This window comes from Galeopterus variegatus, unplaced genomic scaffold (assembly GCF_000696425.1).
Source record: "Galeopterus variegatus unplaced genomic scaffold, G_variegatus-3.0.2 Scaffold236, whole genome shotgun sequence".
Classification (NCBI taxonomy): Eukaryota; Metazoa; Chordata; class Mammalia; order Dermoptera; family Cynocephalidae; genus Galeopterus; species Galeopterus variegatus.
In genome coordinates, this window is record NW_007726347.1 from 216974 (window position 1) to 230175 (window position 13202).

Consider the following 13202-nt stretch of genomic DNA (forward strand, 5'->3'; position numbering starts at 1 on the left):
CCTGCAGTTGGCGGACGATGGGCTGGTGGCCTGCTGTACCGTACATCCGCCTTAGCGCAGGCGGGGAGCACCTCCCTCGCCCCGGGTTTCGTCCCAGCGCGTCTCCGCGGCCTGCACATCGCAGCTGCAGCGCCTGGGTGGGATCATGGAGCGGCACGAAGGGCGGGAGACGGGATCCCTGTCGACCGGTGGCCCGGGCGGGGAGACGGTACGCTCCCCTGGCAAACCCTCTTCAGACTCGTCGTCAGTGTGACCTGCAACTAGAAGAGGAGCAGAATCGCGAAATCGGAGCTGCCGAAGGGAGAGGACCCCGGTTCCAGAGCTTCACCTTCGGCCCATCCCACTCCTGCCCTCGCAAATGGGTCCCAAACCTGGTGGCGACTGGAGGGTCTCAGGTCCCCGCCCTCCCCAGGCCCAGAACCCCGGGAGGCTGGAGCCGGCTCAGGGGCTGCTCTGTTGCCCACCTCCGCCCCCGCTCTCGTCGTTCGCCCTGCGGTGGCTCTCGCGCGCCCGGAGAGACACTGAGGGGAAGGAGCCACAGGCCTCGCCCCCGACAGAAAGCGCTGGCTGGGCCTCCCCTGCGGCGGGGCGCCGGTTCTGGTGCCCTCTTCAGGGTTTTGAGGAAAGACGGAAACGAGGGTGGAGGGTGAGAGTTGAGATGCTCAGCCCAAGACGTGGAAACAGTTGAGCAAGAACGTGTCGTTTCAGTCGTCTCCCACATACCCCCGATTTACAAGGCTTTCCTTATCCTCTCCCGCTCCCTCCAGTAATTTCCAGTTGTGGAGCTGATGGAGGAACTCCAGGGTGCCCCTGCCACAGCCCGATGGCAGGGTGACAGGCACCCCCCTCGCAGGGCACCTAAGCCTTTCCCCCAACTTGTTCTCGAAGATCGGGGCTGTTTCTTCTGGAGGATTTCCTCCGTGTGAAGCCAGGCTCCCGGGGTGGGCGGGAGTCCGCGGGACAGCGCACGGATGGAGGCGACGGAACGAGCAGCCTCCCGCCGCGAACCCGCCGTCGGGGTCCGGCGCCCGCCCTCGCCCTGCCCCTCGCCGGCCGGATGCCGGACCCCCCCGGCCCTTTGTACAGCGATTGCGACAAGCAGCCCCCGGCCCTTTGTACAGCGATTGCGACAAGCAGCCCCCGGCCCTTTGTACAGCGATTGCGACAAGCAGCCCCCGGCCCTTTGTACAGCGATTGCGACAAGCAGCCCCCGGCCCTTTGTACAGCGATTGCGACAAGCAGCCCCCGGCCCTTTGTACAGCGATTGCGACAAGCAGCCCCCGGCCCTTTGTACAGCGATTGCGACAAGCAGCCCCCGGCCCTTTGTACAGCGATTGCGACAAGCAGCCCCCGGCCCTTTGTACAGCGATTGCGACAAGCAGCCCCCGGCCCTTTGTACAGCGATTGCGACAAGCAGCCCCCGGCCCTTTGTACAGCGATTGCGACAAGCAGCCCCCGGCCCTTTGTACAGCGATTGCGACAAGCAGCCCCCGGCCCTTTGTACAGCGATTGCGACAAGCAGCCCCCGGCCCTTTGTACAGCGATTGCGACAAGCAGCAGACCCTGTGCCACTTCGTCCTGCCCGTGGGCCCCGGGCCTGAGCTGGCCCGGGAGTACCTGCAGTTGGCGGACGATGGGCTGGTGGCCCTGGACTGGGTCGTGGGACCTTGCGCCCGGGGCCGCCGGGTCACCAACGCCGGGGGCCTTCCGCCGGTGCTGCTGGTGATCCCCAATGCGTGGGGGCGCCTCACCCGCAACGTGCTCGGCCTCTGCCTGCTCGCCCTGGAGCGCGGCTACTACCCGGTCATCTTCCACCGCCGCGGCCACCACGGCTGCCCACTGGTCAGCCCCCGGCTGCAGCCTTTTGGGGACCCTTCAGATCTCAAGGAGGCGGTCACTTACATCCGCTTCCGACACCCGGCGGCCCAGCTGTTCGCGGTGAGCGAGGGCTCGGGCTCGGCGCTCCTGCTGTCCTACCTGGGCGAATGCGGCTCCTCCAGCTACGTGACGGGCGCCGCCTGCATCTCGCCCGTCCTGCGCTGCCGCGAGTGGTTCGAGGCCGGCCTGCCCTGGCCCTACGAGCGGGGCTTTCTGCTCCACCAAAAGATCGCCCTCAGCAGGTGGGTGACGGAGGCTGCAGACGGGCACGGAGGGAACAGAGGTGGTGAGCTGGCTGAGGGACCGAGCTGCTTGGTATTGGAGCAAACAGATGTGGGCAGTTTGGGCACACTTCTGCACCTTCCGAAGCTATCCAAACCTAGACAGAACCTGGGAAGCAGGCTTAAAAACCTTAGATAGACTCAGCATCACTGTGCTATAGTAGAGACTTGTCTCATTTCAGTCCGCAGGTGTCCTAGCAACTCGAGCACCTGCCCCACCAGCTGCAGAGGCCGTGCCTAACACCTCTTAATCCACAGCTTGACAGCAAAGAGGGCTCTGGAAGCAATTGCAACTGATTTATCTGTCCAGAATGTTTACTTAACATAGTATCTGAGCCTGGAAGTGACAGGAATCAGAAATACAGTGGCAATTGATATATTAAAATTCTTTAGACCTGACAAATGTTTTACGTATCCCAGGGTATGTACTCAATATTTAATACAATTTTTTTAAAAAATATTTAAACAGATTTTTTAAAAATCTCCAAAACTAGAACAATTTACTACCAGGGTGATAGGTGAGACTATCCTACTGAGAAGGCCTGAGTGACATTCTCAGCCTTAACTATTGCTTTCCTAGGAGATGGCCGAATGAGGTCGAAGATATTATGGCAACAGTGTGGTGTAACAGAAAGACCTGGGATATGGGATCAGACCCCTTGGATTCGATTCCCAGCTAGTTAGCTAACCCCCTCAAGCCTCACCTCCCTCTTCAGTTAAATGGAACTAATAATAACCACCTCCCAAATGAGAGAACAAAAGTGACAGGCCTGGCACCAGGTAGGAACTCAATAAATGATGGCAATTATTTCTCTTTCTTTCCTTGTCCCGTTTTGCCTCCTATTTTGAGAAGGTCAAACCCTCAGCTCACCAACAGCCCAGAAGTGCTGCCATGGCAACCCAGAGGCACTAGGGCCCAGTCCAAGGGCAGGGTGCTCTCATCTGGGTTAATTGCCATAATTTCCATCCCCAAATCTCCATCACCGGTGCTGACCCTGGGCCCCAGCTGGAGGGCAGGGTGAGGGAAATGGAGAGGAAACCCGAGCCTGTAGGAAGTGCCCTTCCCATGGAAGTTTGGGATTGAAAACCTTGGGCAAGTGTCTTTGAATGTTTGCAGGAGACACATCTAAATTCATTTGGCTGAGGCTGGATTGAGCCACCTAGAGGACTGAGCTGCCCATCCTGGCCTCCTTGTTAGGGCGCCAAGCCCTCTCCAAGGAGCTGGAAATAGCAAAGATGTCCCTCTTCCCCAAAGCAGTTGCTCTCAGGCCCCCATTTGGAAACTCACCCAGTAAGTTAATTACACTCCCAGCTGCTTCTTCTGCCACCCAGCACTCTCTGGGAATACCTGCCCCAGGTATACCTGATCAAAGTCACACTCATATATAATCATCAGGACAGCATATTAGCTTAAAAAAAATAAAAATGACTATTGCAACCTACAGTAAATATGAATGATTGGACAGCATATTAGCTTAAAAAAAATAAAAATGACTACTGCAACCTACAGTAAATATGAATGATTGGAGGGGAAGGGTGTCTTCTGCTGGGTTGGATAGTCTGAGCCAGGGAATTCTTCTAGGAGGGTTCAGAAAGTGACAGTTCATTGCAAGCTCCCTATAGAGGGTCAGAAGTTCAGGTCAGGAGGAGAGCTGTCCCTGTAGATCAGCAGCAGTGAAGTCAAATGCTGCCCCTAGGGCTGGGCAGGTTAAAGCCATGAATGATGGGCCTGGTGGGCACTGGGACACAAGAAGGAGAGAGGAAACCAACTGTTGCCTTGAGGAATGCCAGCCCATATGGCCAGGTCTTCCCACTTCCTTAGAGAAGCCAGGCTTCTGCATGTTATGTGAAATCTCCTGATTGTAAGTGATGGCCATAAAATGGAAGTTTTTAAAAGTGCTATACAGCCGAAGGAAGCCTCTGGGGCCAGAATCTGGCCTGTGGGCTGCCACTCTGTCACTTCAGCTGTCACTTGGTGCTCTGATTCTTCCCTCTCTTTCCCACCTTCCCCATTCAACTTCTTGCTGCCAGGTATGCCACGGCCCTGGAAGACACAGTGGACACCAGCAAACTGTTCAGGAGCCGCTCCCTGCGAGAGTTTGAGGAGACGCTCTTCTGCCACACCAAGAGCTTCCCCATCAGCTGGGATACCTACTGGGACCGCAACGACCCCCTCCGGGATGTGGACGAGGCAGCTGTGCCTGTGCTGTGTATCTGCAGTGCTGATGACCCCGTGTGTGGGCCCCCAGACCACACTTTGCCCACGGAGCTCTTTCACAGCAACCCCTACTTCTTCCTCCTGCTCAGTCGCCATGGAGGCCACTGTGGCTTCCTGCGCCGGGAGCCCTTGCCAGCCTGGAGCCACGAGGTCATTTTGGAGTCCTTCCGGGCCTTGACAGAGTTCTTCCGAACCGAAGAGAGGATGAAAGGGCTGAGTAGGCGCCGAGCTTCGTTCCTAGGGGGCCGGCGTCGCTGGGGACCCCTGCAGAAGCGGGAGGTCTCTCCCTCCTCCAGTCTGGAGGAGATCTTTAGCTGGAAGCGGTCATATACAAGGTGAGACCTGGCCTGAGGACCCCCAGTCCTGCAAGGAAGAACAGTGCTGGGCATGGGAGAGTCCCGGAAAGATGGTGAGGACTGAGTGGAGGAAGCAGCTCTAGCTCTTTGCACGTGATTCATCCCCTTCTCTCTTAAACTGGTCTGTGGAAAGAGATGGAACTTCCAGCAAGCCTGCACTGACTTTGCTCTGAGTAGAATTGCTGCCCAGGCTCTGCTCAATGGTTTCTTACTCATCCTGGTCAGCAGGGTCATTCCCACTCACTGTCTCCTGTCACCGACTTCAAAAGCCAAAGAGTACCACCTTTTAAGCCCATGGACTCAGGAGAAAATGCTGACTAGCAACAACTACAAGGATGATGAGTTTATGCGTGCCAGTGGGCAGCTAGTCCCACAGAAATATTCAGCGTGGTGACTCTGATTCTTGAGCTGGAGCCACTTGATATAGTAAGGACAGGATGTTTGTGTCTCGGTCCCACTTCCCTCATTTGCTCTGTGGTTGTGGCGCTGTGCTCGGACTTCATGCGAGCAGCTGTGGAAGAGTCTGGCAGAGCTGCTGGCCGTTTCAGGCTTGTGTGAGTAGAAGGGCAGCAGAGAGAGTAGGTGCTGTGCTGAGACCGGCTTGGAGAGGGCTGACGAGGTACAGAATGTGAATGCCTGTCTCTGGAATACTAACGTGCCAGTCTCTCAGAGGAGCTCTGCAAATCTCAGCTGCGAATGGGGCTCAACTGGGGCTTCAGCCTCGGCCCTCTGGCCTCACTGGAGAGATCCCAAGGGTATTTTAGGAACAGGAAGTGCTCTCACATGGGGTCTAAGGGCTACTTGATGTGTAGACCACACATCAAGTAGCCAGTCTTTGGCACCCTAGATGCTCCCTCCAGTACTATTTCAGGAGTTTACTCCAGAGAGTCCCAGCCTGAGATGTGGGCTTTCTCTAAGTCAGTGAAAAGTGCAAACCTGATAACAGGTGTTTTCTGGTTAGTTGCTCCCTTTTTTGACACTACAACTAGTCTCTCCTGTTCCAGAGCCAGGAGAGACATCTGGGACCAGAGAAAAATAAAAACACCAAGAGGCTGACTAGAGTTGACTCAGTGACTTATGAATATTTCACATTACCATGCTTTGTCTGCTCAATTATTCAAAAGGTCATCCATGTAAAGGCAGAAAAGCTTCTTTCTGGATCTGACCACTCAGCGACTAAGTGGGTGTTTGGTTTTATGAGGAATAATGCTGATGACCAGAGTAAAACAAGGTATATTGTATACAGATTGATCTACATAGCCTGGTTTGGATTAGGCCATTAAAAGTTTTTGACAGTAGGACATCTGATTCCATGCATTGCTATGGTTCAAAGACTTTGCCTTGAAGCTTTGTCACAGAGACAGAGGGCACTATTTTTTTTTTTTTTTTTGACACAGCAATGCAGTTTAAAAGAGGAGAGATGTTTATACCAAAAGTCCTGCCCCAAAGCTTGGTATGAAATATTCCTTGGGCCATGATTCCAGGTTTGGATAATTTTGCCCCAGCCTGTTCTTCTAGATCAAATAAGAAGAAACAAAGTCCAAGAATCTAAACTGAAATACAGGCAACACTGGATTGTCTAAGGCACATTATCCTGTTGTGAAAAAATCATCTCCCTCCTTCTCCACTTCTTGCTTCTCTTCCTCCACTTTCCTCATCTAACATTCTTTCACCGTTTCGGAGCAGGAGAAATAAAAAAGAATCGAAATCTAGAGAAGTCCTACTGCCAGGAAACAACAGCCTTGATGAACAGCTTGGTGAGAGAGAACTACTGACTTCTGGCCTTCTGCATCTGGTACTGTGGGGATTTCAGTTAATTAGGGTCCTGCAGTCCCATATGCCCTAAGACAATCCAGAAATGACTGCAAAATGGGAAGCAGCCCAGTGGTTTTTAAATCCCAAGGCTTAAAGTGTCCCTAAAGATGAAAATCTGGATAGGTTCTCCACACTGGATACCACAAGACTCTGGTTTTCCAAGAGAATAGCTTTTGGAGAAATAGTGGTTTATTATCCTTTCCCTTTTTATAGGAAAGAAAGCTTGCCAGGGAGGGGAATGTATATCCTTTGCACTTACCAGTCCTAAAGCTCTCGGAAGAAGAGCAGAAGAGCCCTCGTTCGGATTCCACTAATACCCTGGGGCGCTGTGCCCGATGGCTCAAATCCTACAGTACTTCTCCATGCCCCTGTGCCAGATGTGCTCATTGCATATTTCAGGAAGCTATTTCTTATCTTCCCATCACTTCTTGAGGACTAAGGCAGAGAAGCCCATTTTTGCCAGGAAAGTATACTTCCTGTTCAAGCAGAAAAGATTTGGGTAACCCTGTTCTTTAGCCTAACTATGAAAGAATCACCCAGCTTGGCTCTGCTTTGGTAAATAGCTAATCATGTGAAACCAGCTGGAGGAACCTCAGGCACACTATTCTGAGAAAATGTGACCCTTGAGCAAAATGACAAGTTATGAGTTTGAGGAAGAAACAAACAAAACAAATTCCTAAGAAGTACCACTGAGTTGTAGTTTCCAGGTGGTGAGTCATTACCATCCTCACAGGCCTCCCTTTTGGTCTCTTTGTTATTTATAAACACCTTCGAATGGTAAGGAAAAGAAAACAAAAACAAAAACCCCAATGATTTGAGGGAGTTGTTATTTCAGAAGTGGAGACCAAGTCCTCTGCCTCCACCCTTGGATTAGAATACAGGAAGCAAACAACTGCCCCTGAAGGTTTCTCTGAATTCTACCAAGTTCTGACCTCTCATATTAAGACTATGCTAAACTATAACTCTCATAAAGATTTAGCATTTTATGTATTTATACATAGATTTCCAGGGTTGCTTGGCTGGAGATGACACTATGAAAAAGCACCAAATTCCCTCCTTAGTAGCCACCATCTCTGTTTCAAGTGCAAATATCCTTTCTAAGGCCTGAGTACGGTTAGAAAACAGGTCTCGACACAGGAAGTGTCATCTTGGCTTTATTATATAACCTCAAAACCACCCCAGAGTCAGAACCTCCTCTGTACTCATCTTCTACCCAAACCACAAGATCCTTTGTCAGTCAGTCACCCTTAGTAACGCCACTGTACCTTCCTTTAGAAATGAACTTTAGCATGAATTCCTCTCCCTGCTTAAACAAACAGATACATGTGGCCACTTTGGTAGAACTTGGTAACAATGCCAATAAGGAGTATTTGTGATTCTACAGTCAAGCCACAAAGGATGACATCAGAAATTGTTTTCACTAGTTATCACAATTTGCAGAGATAAGCTGCTTTGGGGAAGGTGTAAGATGTTACACATAAGGAGTGTCTCAGTGCTCAGAGATGGAGTGAATGCCTTGGAAAGCAGTAAGTCCCATGTCATCAGTGGGATATTCAAGCTAGACTGTGCCTTGGCACATATCGCGGAGGGGACATGTGCCAAGAAATGAGGGTGGCTTAGATCAGATATAAAGTCTCTTCTCACCTGAGAGTCTATGAATTTAAATATATAATATTAATGAGTGGGTTGTAAAGACTTCTCATTGGTTTTTGGGTTGTGGATTAGGAAATCACAGACCTGACCAGGACATCAGGAGTTGGAAGATGACAAAGATTTTAACAAAAGTAACCCTGCCAGAGTTACCAGAGTTTGTTTTTAAGAATATATATTTAAGATATCCAGTAATAATGCTCTTGTCTCAAGTGCCCAGGGAGAACTAAAATTTTAATGGTAAAATGAAATTTCATTAAAACAATAAAAGTCTACAGCCATATCACCATGAACGTGCCCGATCTCATCTGATCTTGTCAGCTTTTTTTTTTTTTTTTTTTTTTTTAAGATGACCGGTAAGGGGATCTCAACCCTTGGCTTGGTGTTGTCAGCACCACGCTCAGCCAGTGAGCAAACCGGCCATCCTTATATGGGATCCGAACCCGCGGCCTTGGTGTTATCAGCACCGCACTCTACCGAGTGAGCCACGGGCCGGCCCCCTCATCTGATCTTGGAAGCTAATCAGGATCAGGCCTGGTTAGTACTTAGATGGGAGAAAGCTTAGGAATATTGGGTGCTGTAGGCTTAAAAACATTAAAGACACTAATACATCAAAAATAAATTAAGTCTCTAGCCCCTCCAGCTATTACTCCCTTGTAATAAGGCAATACCCTGCCCTAGTGTTTATCACTAGTGTGGCCGAACAAAAATTTCTCTCTCCAACTTGTTTGTCTCTGAATTGCAGTCTCCCTGCAACACTGGAATGTTATTATTTTTTAAATCTCCAGAAACAAACAGGTGCTGTTTGTCTTCTGAAGTCCTCTGTGTGCTGAGCCATGCTCACCTGCTGCGGAGTTTCAGAGCCTCCCTGCACATTCTGCACTCACTGGTTGTGGCCTCAGCTCTGTAGATCTAGCCTCGTCTCCTAACACTAACCAGCGGCAGCTCTGTTTAATCAACAACCAGGCCTCCTGCTCTGGGCTAATAATTTCCCAGCAGACTCAAAATTCCCTGGTCATCAATGGTACCTACGCAGAAATATTTTTTCAGGGAGCAATTAGTGTGCGCGTTGGATTGAGTACCAAGTCATAGTTTGGAGATGTGGGTTCTAGTTTCTACTTCATCTGTGGCTTAAATGACCCTAGGACAGTTATTTTAAGTTATTCTATATGAAAAGACTGAGAGTGTGTATAGGCCTTAATTGATAGTATATAATTCGTTAGGACATAATGACATAGTAAAAGCATGTAGAACCCATTCTCCAAGACTCCATTTAATTTCTCCATAAGAGCTCAAAGACCTCTCTGATGAAGTAGCATCTTCTTTCAGATCAGAATCCTTACTCTCCAGTCAGTATCTTACAAGCCTAAGAAGTTCCAGTTATTAATTCCACTGCAAAATTGGGAAGGGCCCAGGACAGGAGCACCTTTGAGCCACACAGGCTGGATCCTGGGTTGCCCAATAGAGGGCAAATTCTCCTGCCATCCCCCAACTGATAACACGTTACAGCTAATAGATCTCACATTTGTTGGTTTGTTCTGGCCAAAAACCATCTGTATTTCTATTTCTTATAGATGAAGGTCAGAGAGGATGTGACTTTTAAGAGCTCACCATTAGTAGTGACAGGGCTAAGACCAGAACCCCAATCAGTGCTCTTCATGCCATACTTTGTTTTTTCCTAGTCAATCACTGTTTAGAGATGATAGTTAATAATGCCTGTTTTAGACTTGGTAATGTAAAGGATATTAACAAAAGGAGAAACTTCTCTTCAGAGCTGCTGGGGTGCACAACTCTATTGGGGGAGCCACACACATTAATCTATAAATGGCACCCTCAAAGTTGATTATTGCACAGTCTGCATAGCTTTAACACCCTCAGCAGCCTTGTCTCCCTCTATACATTAAGAACATTATCTTAAAATAGAGTGGCAATTAAGATAAAGTAATTAAATGCCCAGGACACATACAGGTCTGCAGCTGGCATCACTGAGATGTAGGTGACAGCACTGAGGCTGTGGACCTAGCTGACCATTGTGATTAATTTTTATGTTCAATTTTCTTTTGCAGTCAGGTAGGCCAGTCTTTAAATTGTAAGCGTAACTCAGTCCTTCCTCCCACTAATATGAAGAGCCCAATTGTGGAGAAAAAGAAGAAAGAAATCTTGTTTATTAAACCCTTTTTGAGTTCTTCCATATACAGGGGTGTATACTGAAAATGCTGGTGACAGGAGACCTGGAATCTAACCTTGGCTGTGCCATCTAGTTGTTTGACTCAGGCAAATTAAACACTATATAAATGTTAATCTCAAAATAGCTCAATATCAACATTCTAGGAGTTAAAAAGCTATGCCATTTTTCTCACTAACAGTCTTCTACCTTCAACAACAGAACTGGATTAGATGGTCTCCTGCCCATAGGGACAAAATGTGTTGATTTTCAAATCTGGAAAGATAAAGCCCAGATAAGACTCCTTTGAAAGCTTTGTACAAGGTCCAAGAGAACTGCCTACATTTATGTGTCCATGTGTGAGGGAGGAATTGTATTTATATAGATCACAACATAGGAAAAAATTTAAAAACTTGCGTCAAACAGAACCTAAAGTAGAATCACCTCACACCCACATACAACAGGCCACTTCACTCTCTGGGCAGACAGAAGTTGAGGCAATTAGACTAGAGGGTTTATGTCTTTATCAGGTAGTTCACTCTGACCCATACTGTACTCATTTTTGTAACCCCAACATCCACCACAGTACCTGAAGTTCATATTGATCTGATAGTCACCAAATTGAAATATACTTTATGGGAATAAAATTACTTTAAAAAAAATGAGCAGACACTCTGTGTACTAAAATTACTTTATTACAGTTGATTTTTTTTAAACATTTCCTTTGCTATGATACAAAGGATACTTACAAACAAAATATTACATATGACCTTGTTTTCGCTCTTATGTTCTGACAACTTGGTAACAGCTTTAAATGCACAATCTATACAATTAATACAGGTTATATATGAACTATAAGATATGCTGAACCAGGAGAATACTGACAATATACTGTACAATAAGCCTTACCAGTTAGTGCTGTGGACCATTTCTACCAGAAGGAAAATGCACATCTGTACAGTCACCTTTACCAGCCGGTGCTGACAGTGAGGGAGAGGCTTCTTCCCCATCGAAACCCTTGATAAGCCTCCACTGCGGGCGTCTGTTTGGTCCAAAAATCGAGAGGACTGTGTATATTTTAAATTAGTCACCAGTAAAATGGCAGAACATCACGCTTTCAACATGATAATCTCTCACCAAAAAAATCAGTCCCAGTTTTAAAAGACCACAAGTCCTTTGTCCACCATGAAAACCCTACAGGCTCAAGAGCTTTGGGAGATGAGAAGATGAAGGCTGCCAAGAAAGGAGGCAAGAAACCAAGCCAAAATCTAGGTCTTGCAAAATCATCATTTTTCCCTTCACCAAAGGGAACTAGAAATGTACAAATTCATTGATGAACCTCAATGATAACATATCAGTTAGCTGATAACCCTCATTTTATCTGAACCCCTGACTTGTGGGAATAACTGAAATAGACTGTGGATAATATATACCACTTTTAGAAAAGATTCTCTTGCTTAGTTAAAATATTCCCTTTAGCCACCAAAGCTGGTTCTGGGCTATTACAGGTGTGCATTCATCTCTCAATGGTCTCCTTGGAAATGATAAGGTTACAGCTTTTTTTCTTTTCACTTTTTTTTTTTTTTAAATAAAAAAGCAATTGACTGAAGCATTTTTTTTCTTTTCTTCTCTTTTCTCTTTTTTTTTTTTTAAAGGTAAATAGCAAAAATAAAAATAAAAACCAACCCTGGCATTTGCACAAATAATGCAAATGAAGTGATATGGCATTTAAGGAAGGGGTTAGTAGAAAGGAAGAGAGAATTGAAGAAAATCCAGAGAAAACAATGTATTAATTTCTTTTTAAAAATTTCTACATGTGCAAAAAAATCATGCTGTTTGAGGAAAACAAAGGGAAATGAGTACATAAAACTAAAAACATAAATAATATGTTTGGGTGACTGGTAAAAGCAGAAACCAACCTGGGTTACAAAAAGGATTATACATTCAAGATGCTCTTAAACCCAGTGGGATAACTTACATTAAAACTGTGTTAATAGTTACGTTAAAAATCTCAAGTTTGTTTTTAAATCTTCACAATACAAGCAAAGCTGTTTTAAAATATACACTATACATATTTCTCATAGTCTCTCCAACCTCATTAATGCGCATTAGGCTTTTTCATATACTAAAACAAGGGGGTTCTGAAAGCTAAATTGCTCATAGTAACCCATCCATTATTTCAATGTTTGTCTTAAGTTTTATTTAAGTGGGTTAAAAACTTTAGCAGACTTACATAAATAGGATTTAGCAACACAAGTGTTAATTTAAAATATTCTAAAGCATTTACAAATTATCAGGTTGGAACAGTTTGGGGAAGTAATGTGCACTACACTTTAAAATGTTATTTACATCAAACCATTGCTTTTGTAAAAATTTCCCTAAAAAATAAAAAACAAAACAAATTTGGAGAATTAATCTGTTCTAACCTAGCAGAGAAGGATCATAAAAGGAAAGGTAAAATAAGAACAAAATTATCTTATAATAGAAACCCCACACACCACTCTTCACTTGGATTTTACCCTATGAAACCACCTGCAACTCCTAACAGGCTCATCTATCAAGTGTCAAGATAATATGGTAAAATACCTTGTCAGATAAATTACTGGCCTCAAGTGGACTTTTTTTTTTTTTTGAAATGTTTCCCACCCTGTGTCTCTGGCTTGAATTATTTTGGGTCATTTGTAATTAATTGGAGGAGCACTCTAAGTAGGCACAATTCCCATTTAATATGGTATAAAAGGCATTATATGCTGTTAGGAAGAAAGGGTTGTGGTTTCTTTGATATTATGAAATGCAAGGCAGGACAACAAACAGCACATTTGGAATGGGCACCATAATAG

At 46.6% G+C, this 13202-nt stretch overlaps 2 protein-coding genes across 2 annotated transcripts in view; one reads left to right on the top strand and one right to left on the bottom strand.

Moving 5' to 3' along the window:
* TP53I13 (tumor protein p53 inducible protein 13) overlaps positions 1-147 on the bottom strand; it is a 4361-nt gene extending 4214 nt beyond the window's left edge. The window contains exon 1 of the mRNA XM_008566363.1: positions 72-147. Within this exon, the coding sequence (XP_008564585.1) occupies positions 72-147 (76 nt within the window). The remainder of the gene's footprint in view (positions 1-71) is intronic.
* Positions 148-358: 211 nt separating this feature from the next.
* ABHD15 (abhydrolase domain containing 15) lies at positions 359-4731 on the top strand. Its single transcript, XM_008566364.1, has 3 exons — positions 359-646; positions 889-2120; positions 4191-4731. Exons 1-3 carry the CDS (start codon positions 359-361, stop codon positions 4714-4716), a joined length of 2046 nt encoding a protein of 681 aa, XP_008564586.1. The 3' UTR covers positions 4717-4731.
* The last annotated feature ends 8471 nt before the right edge of the window (positions 4732-13202 follow it).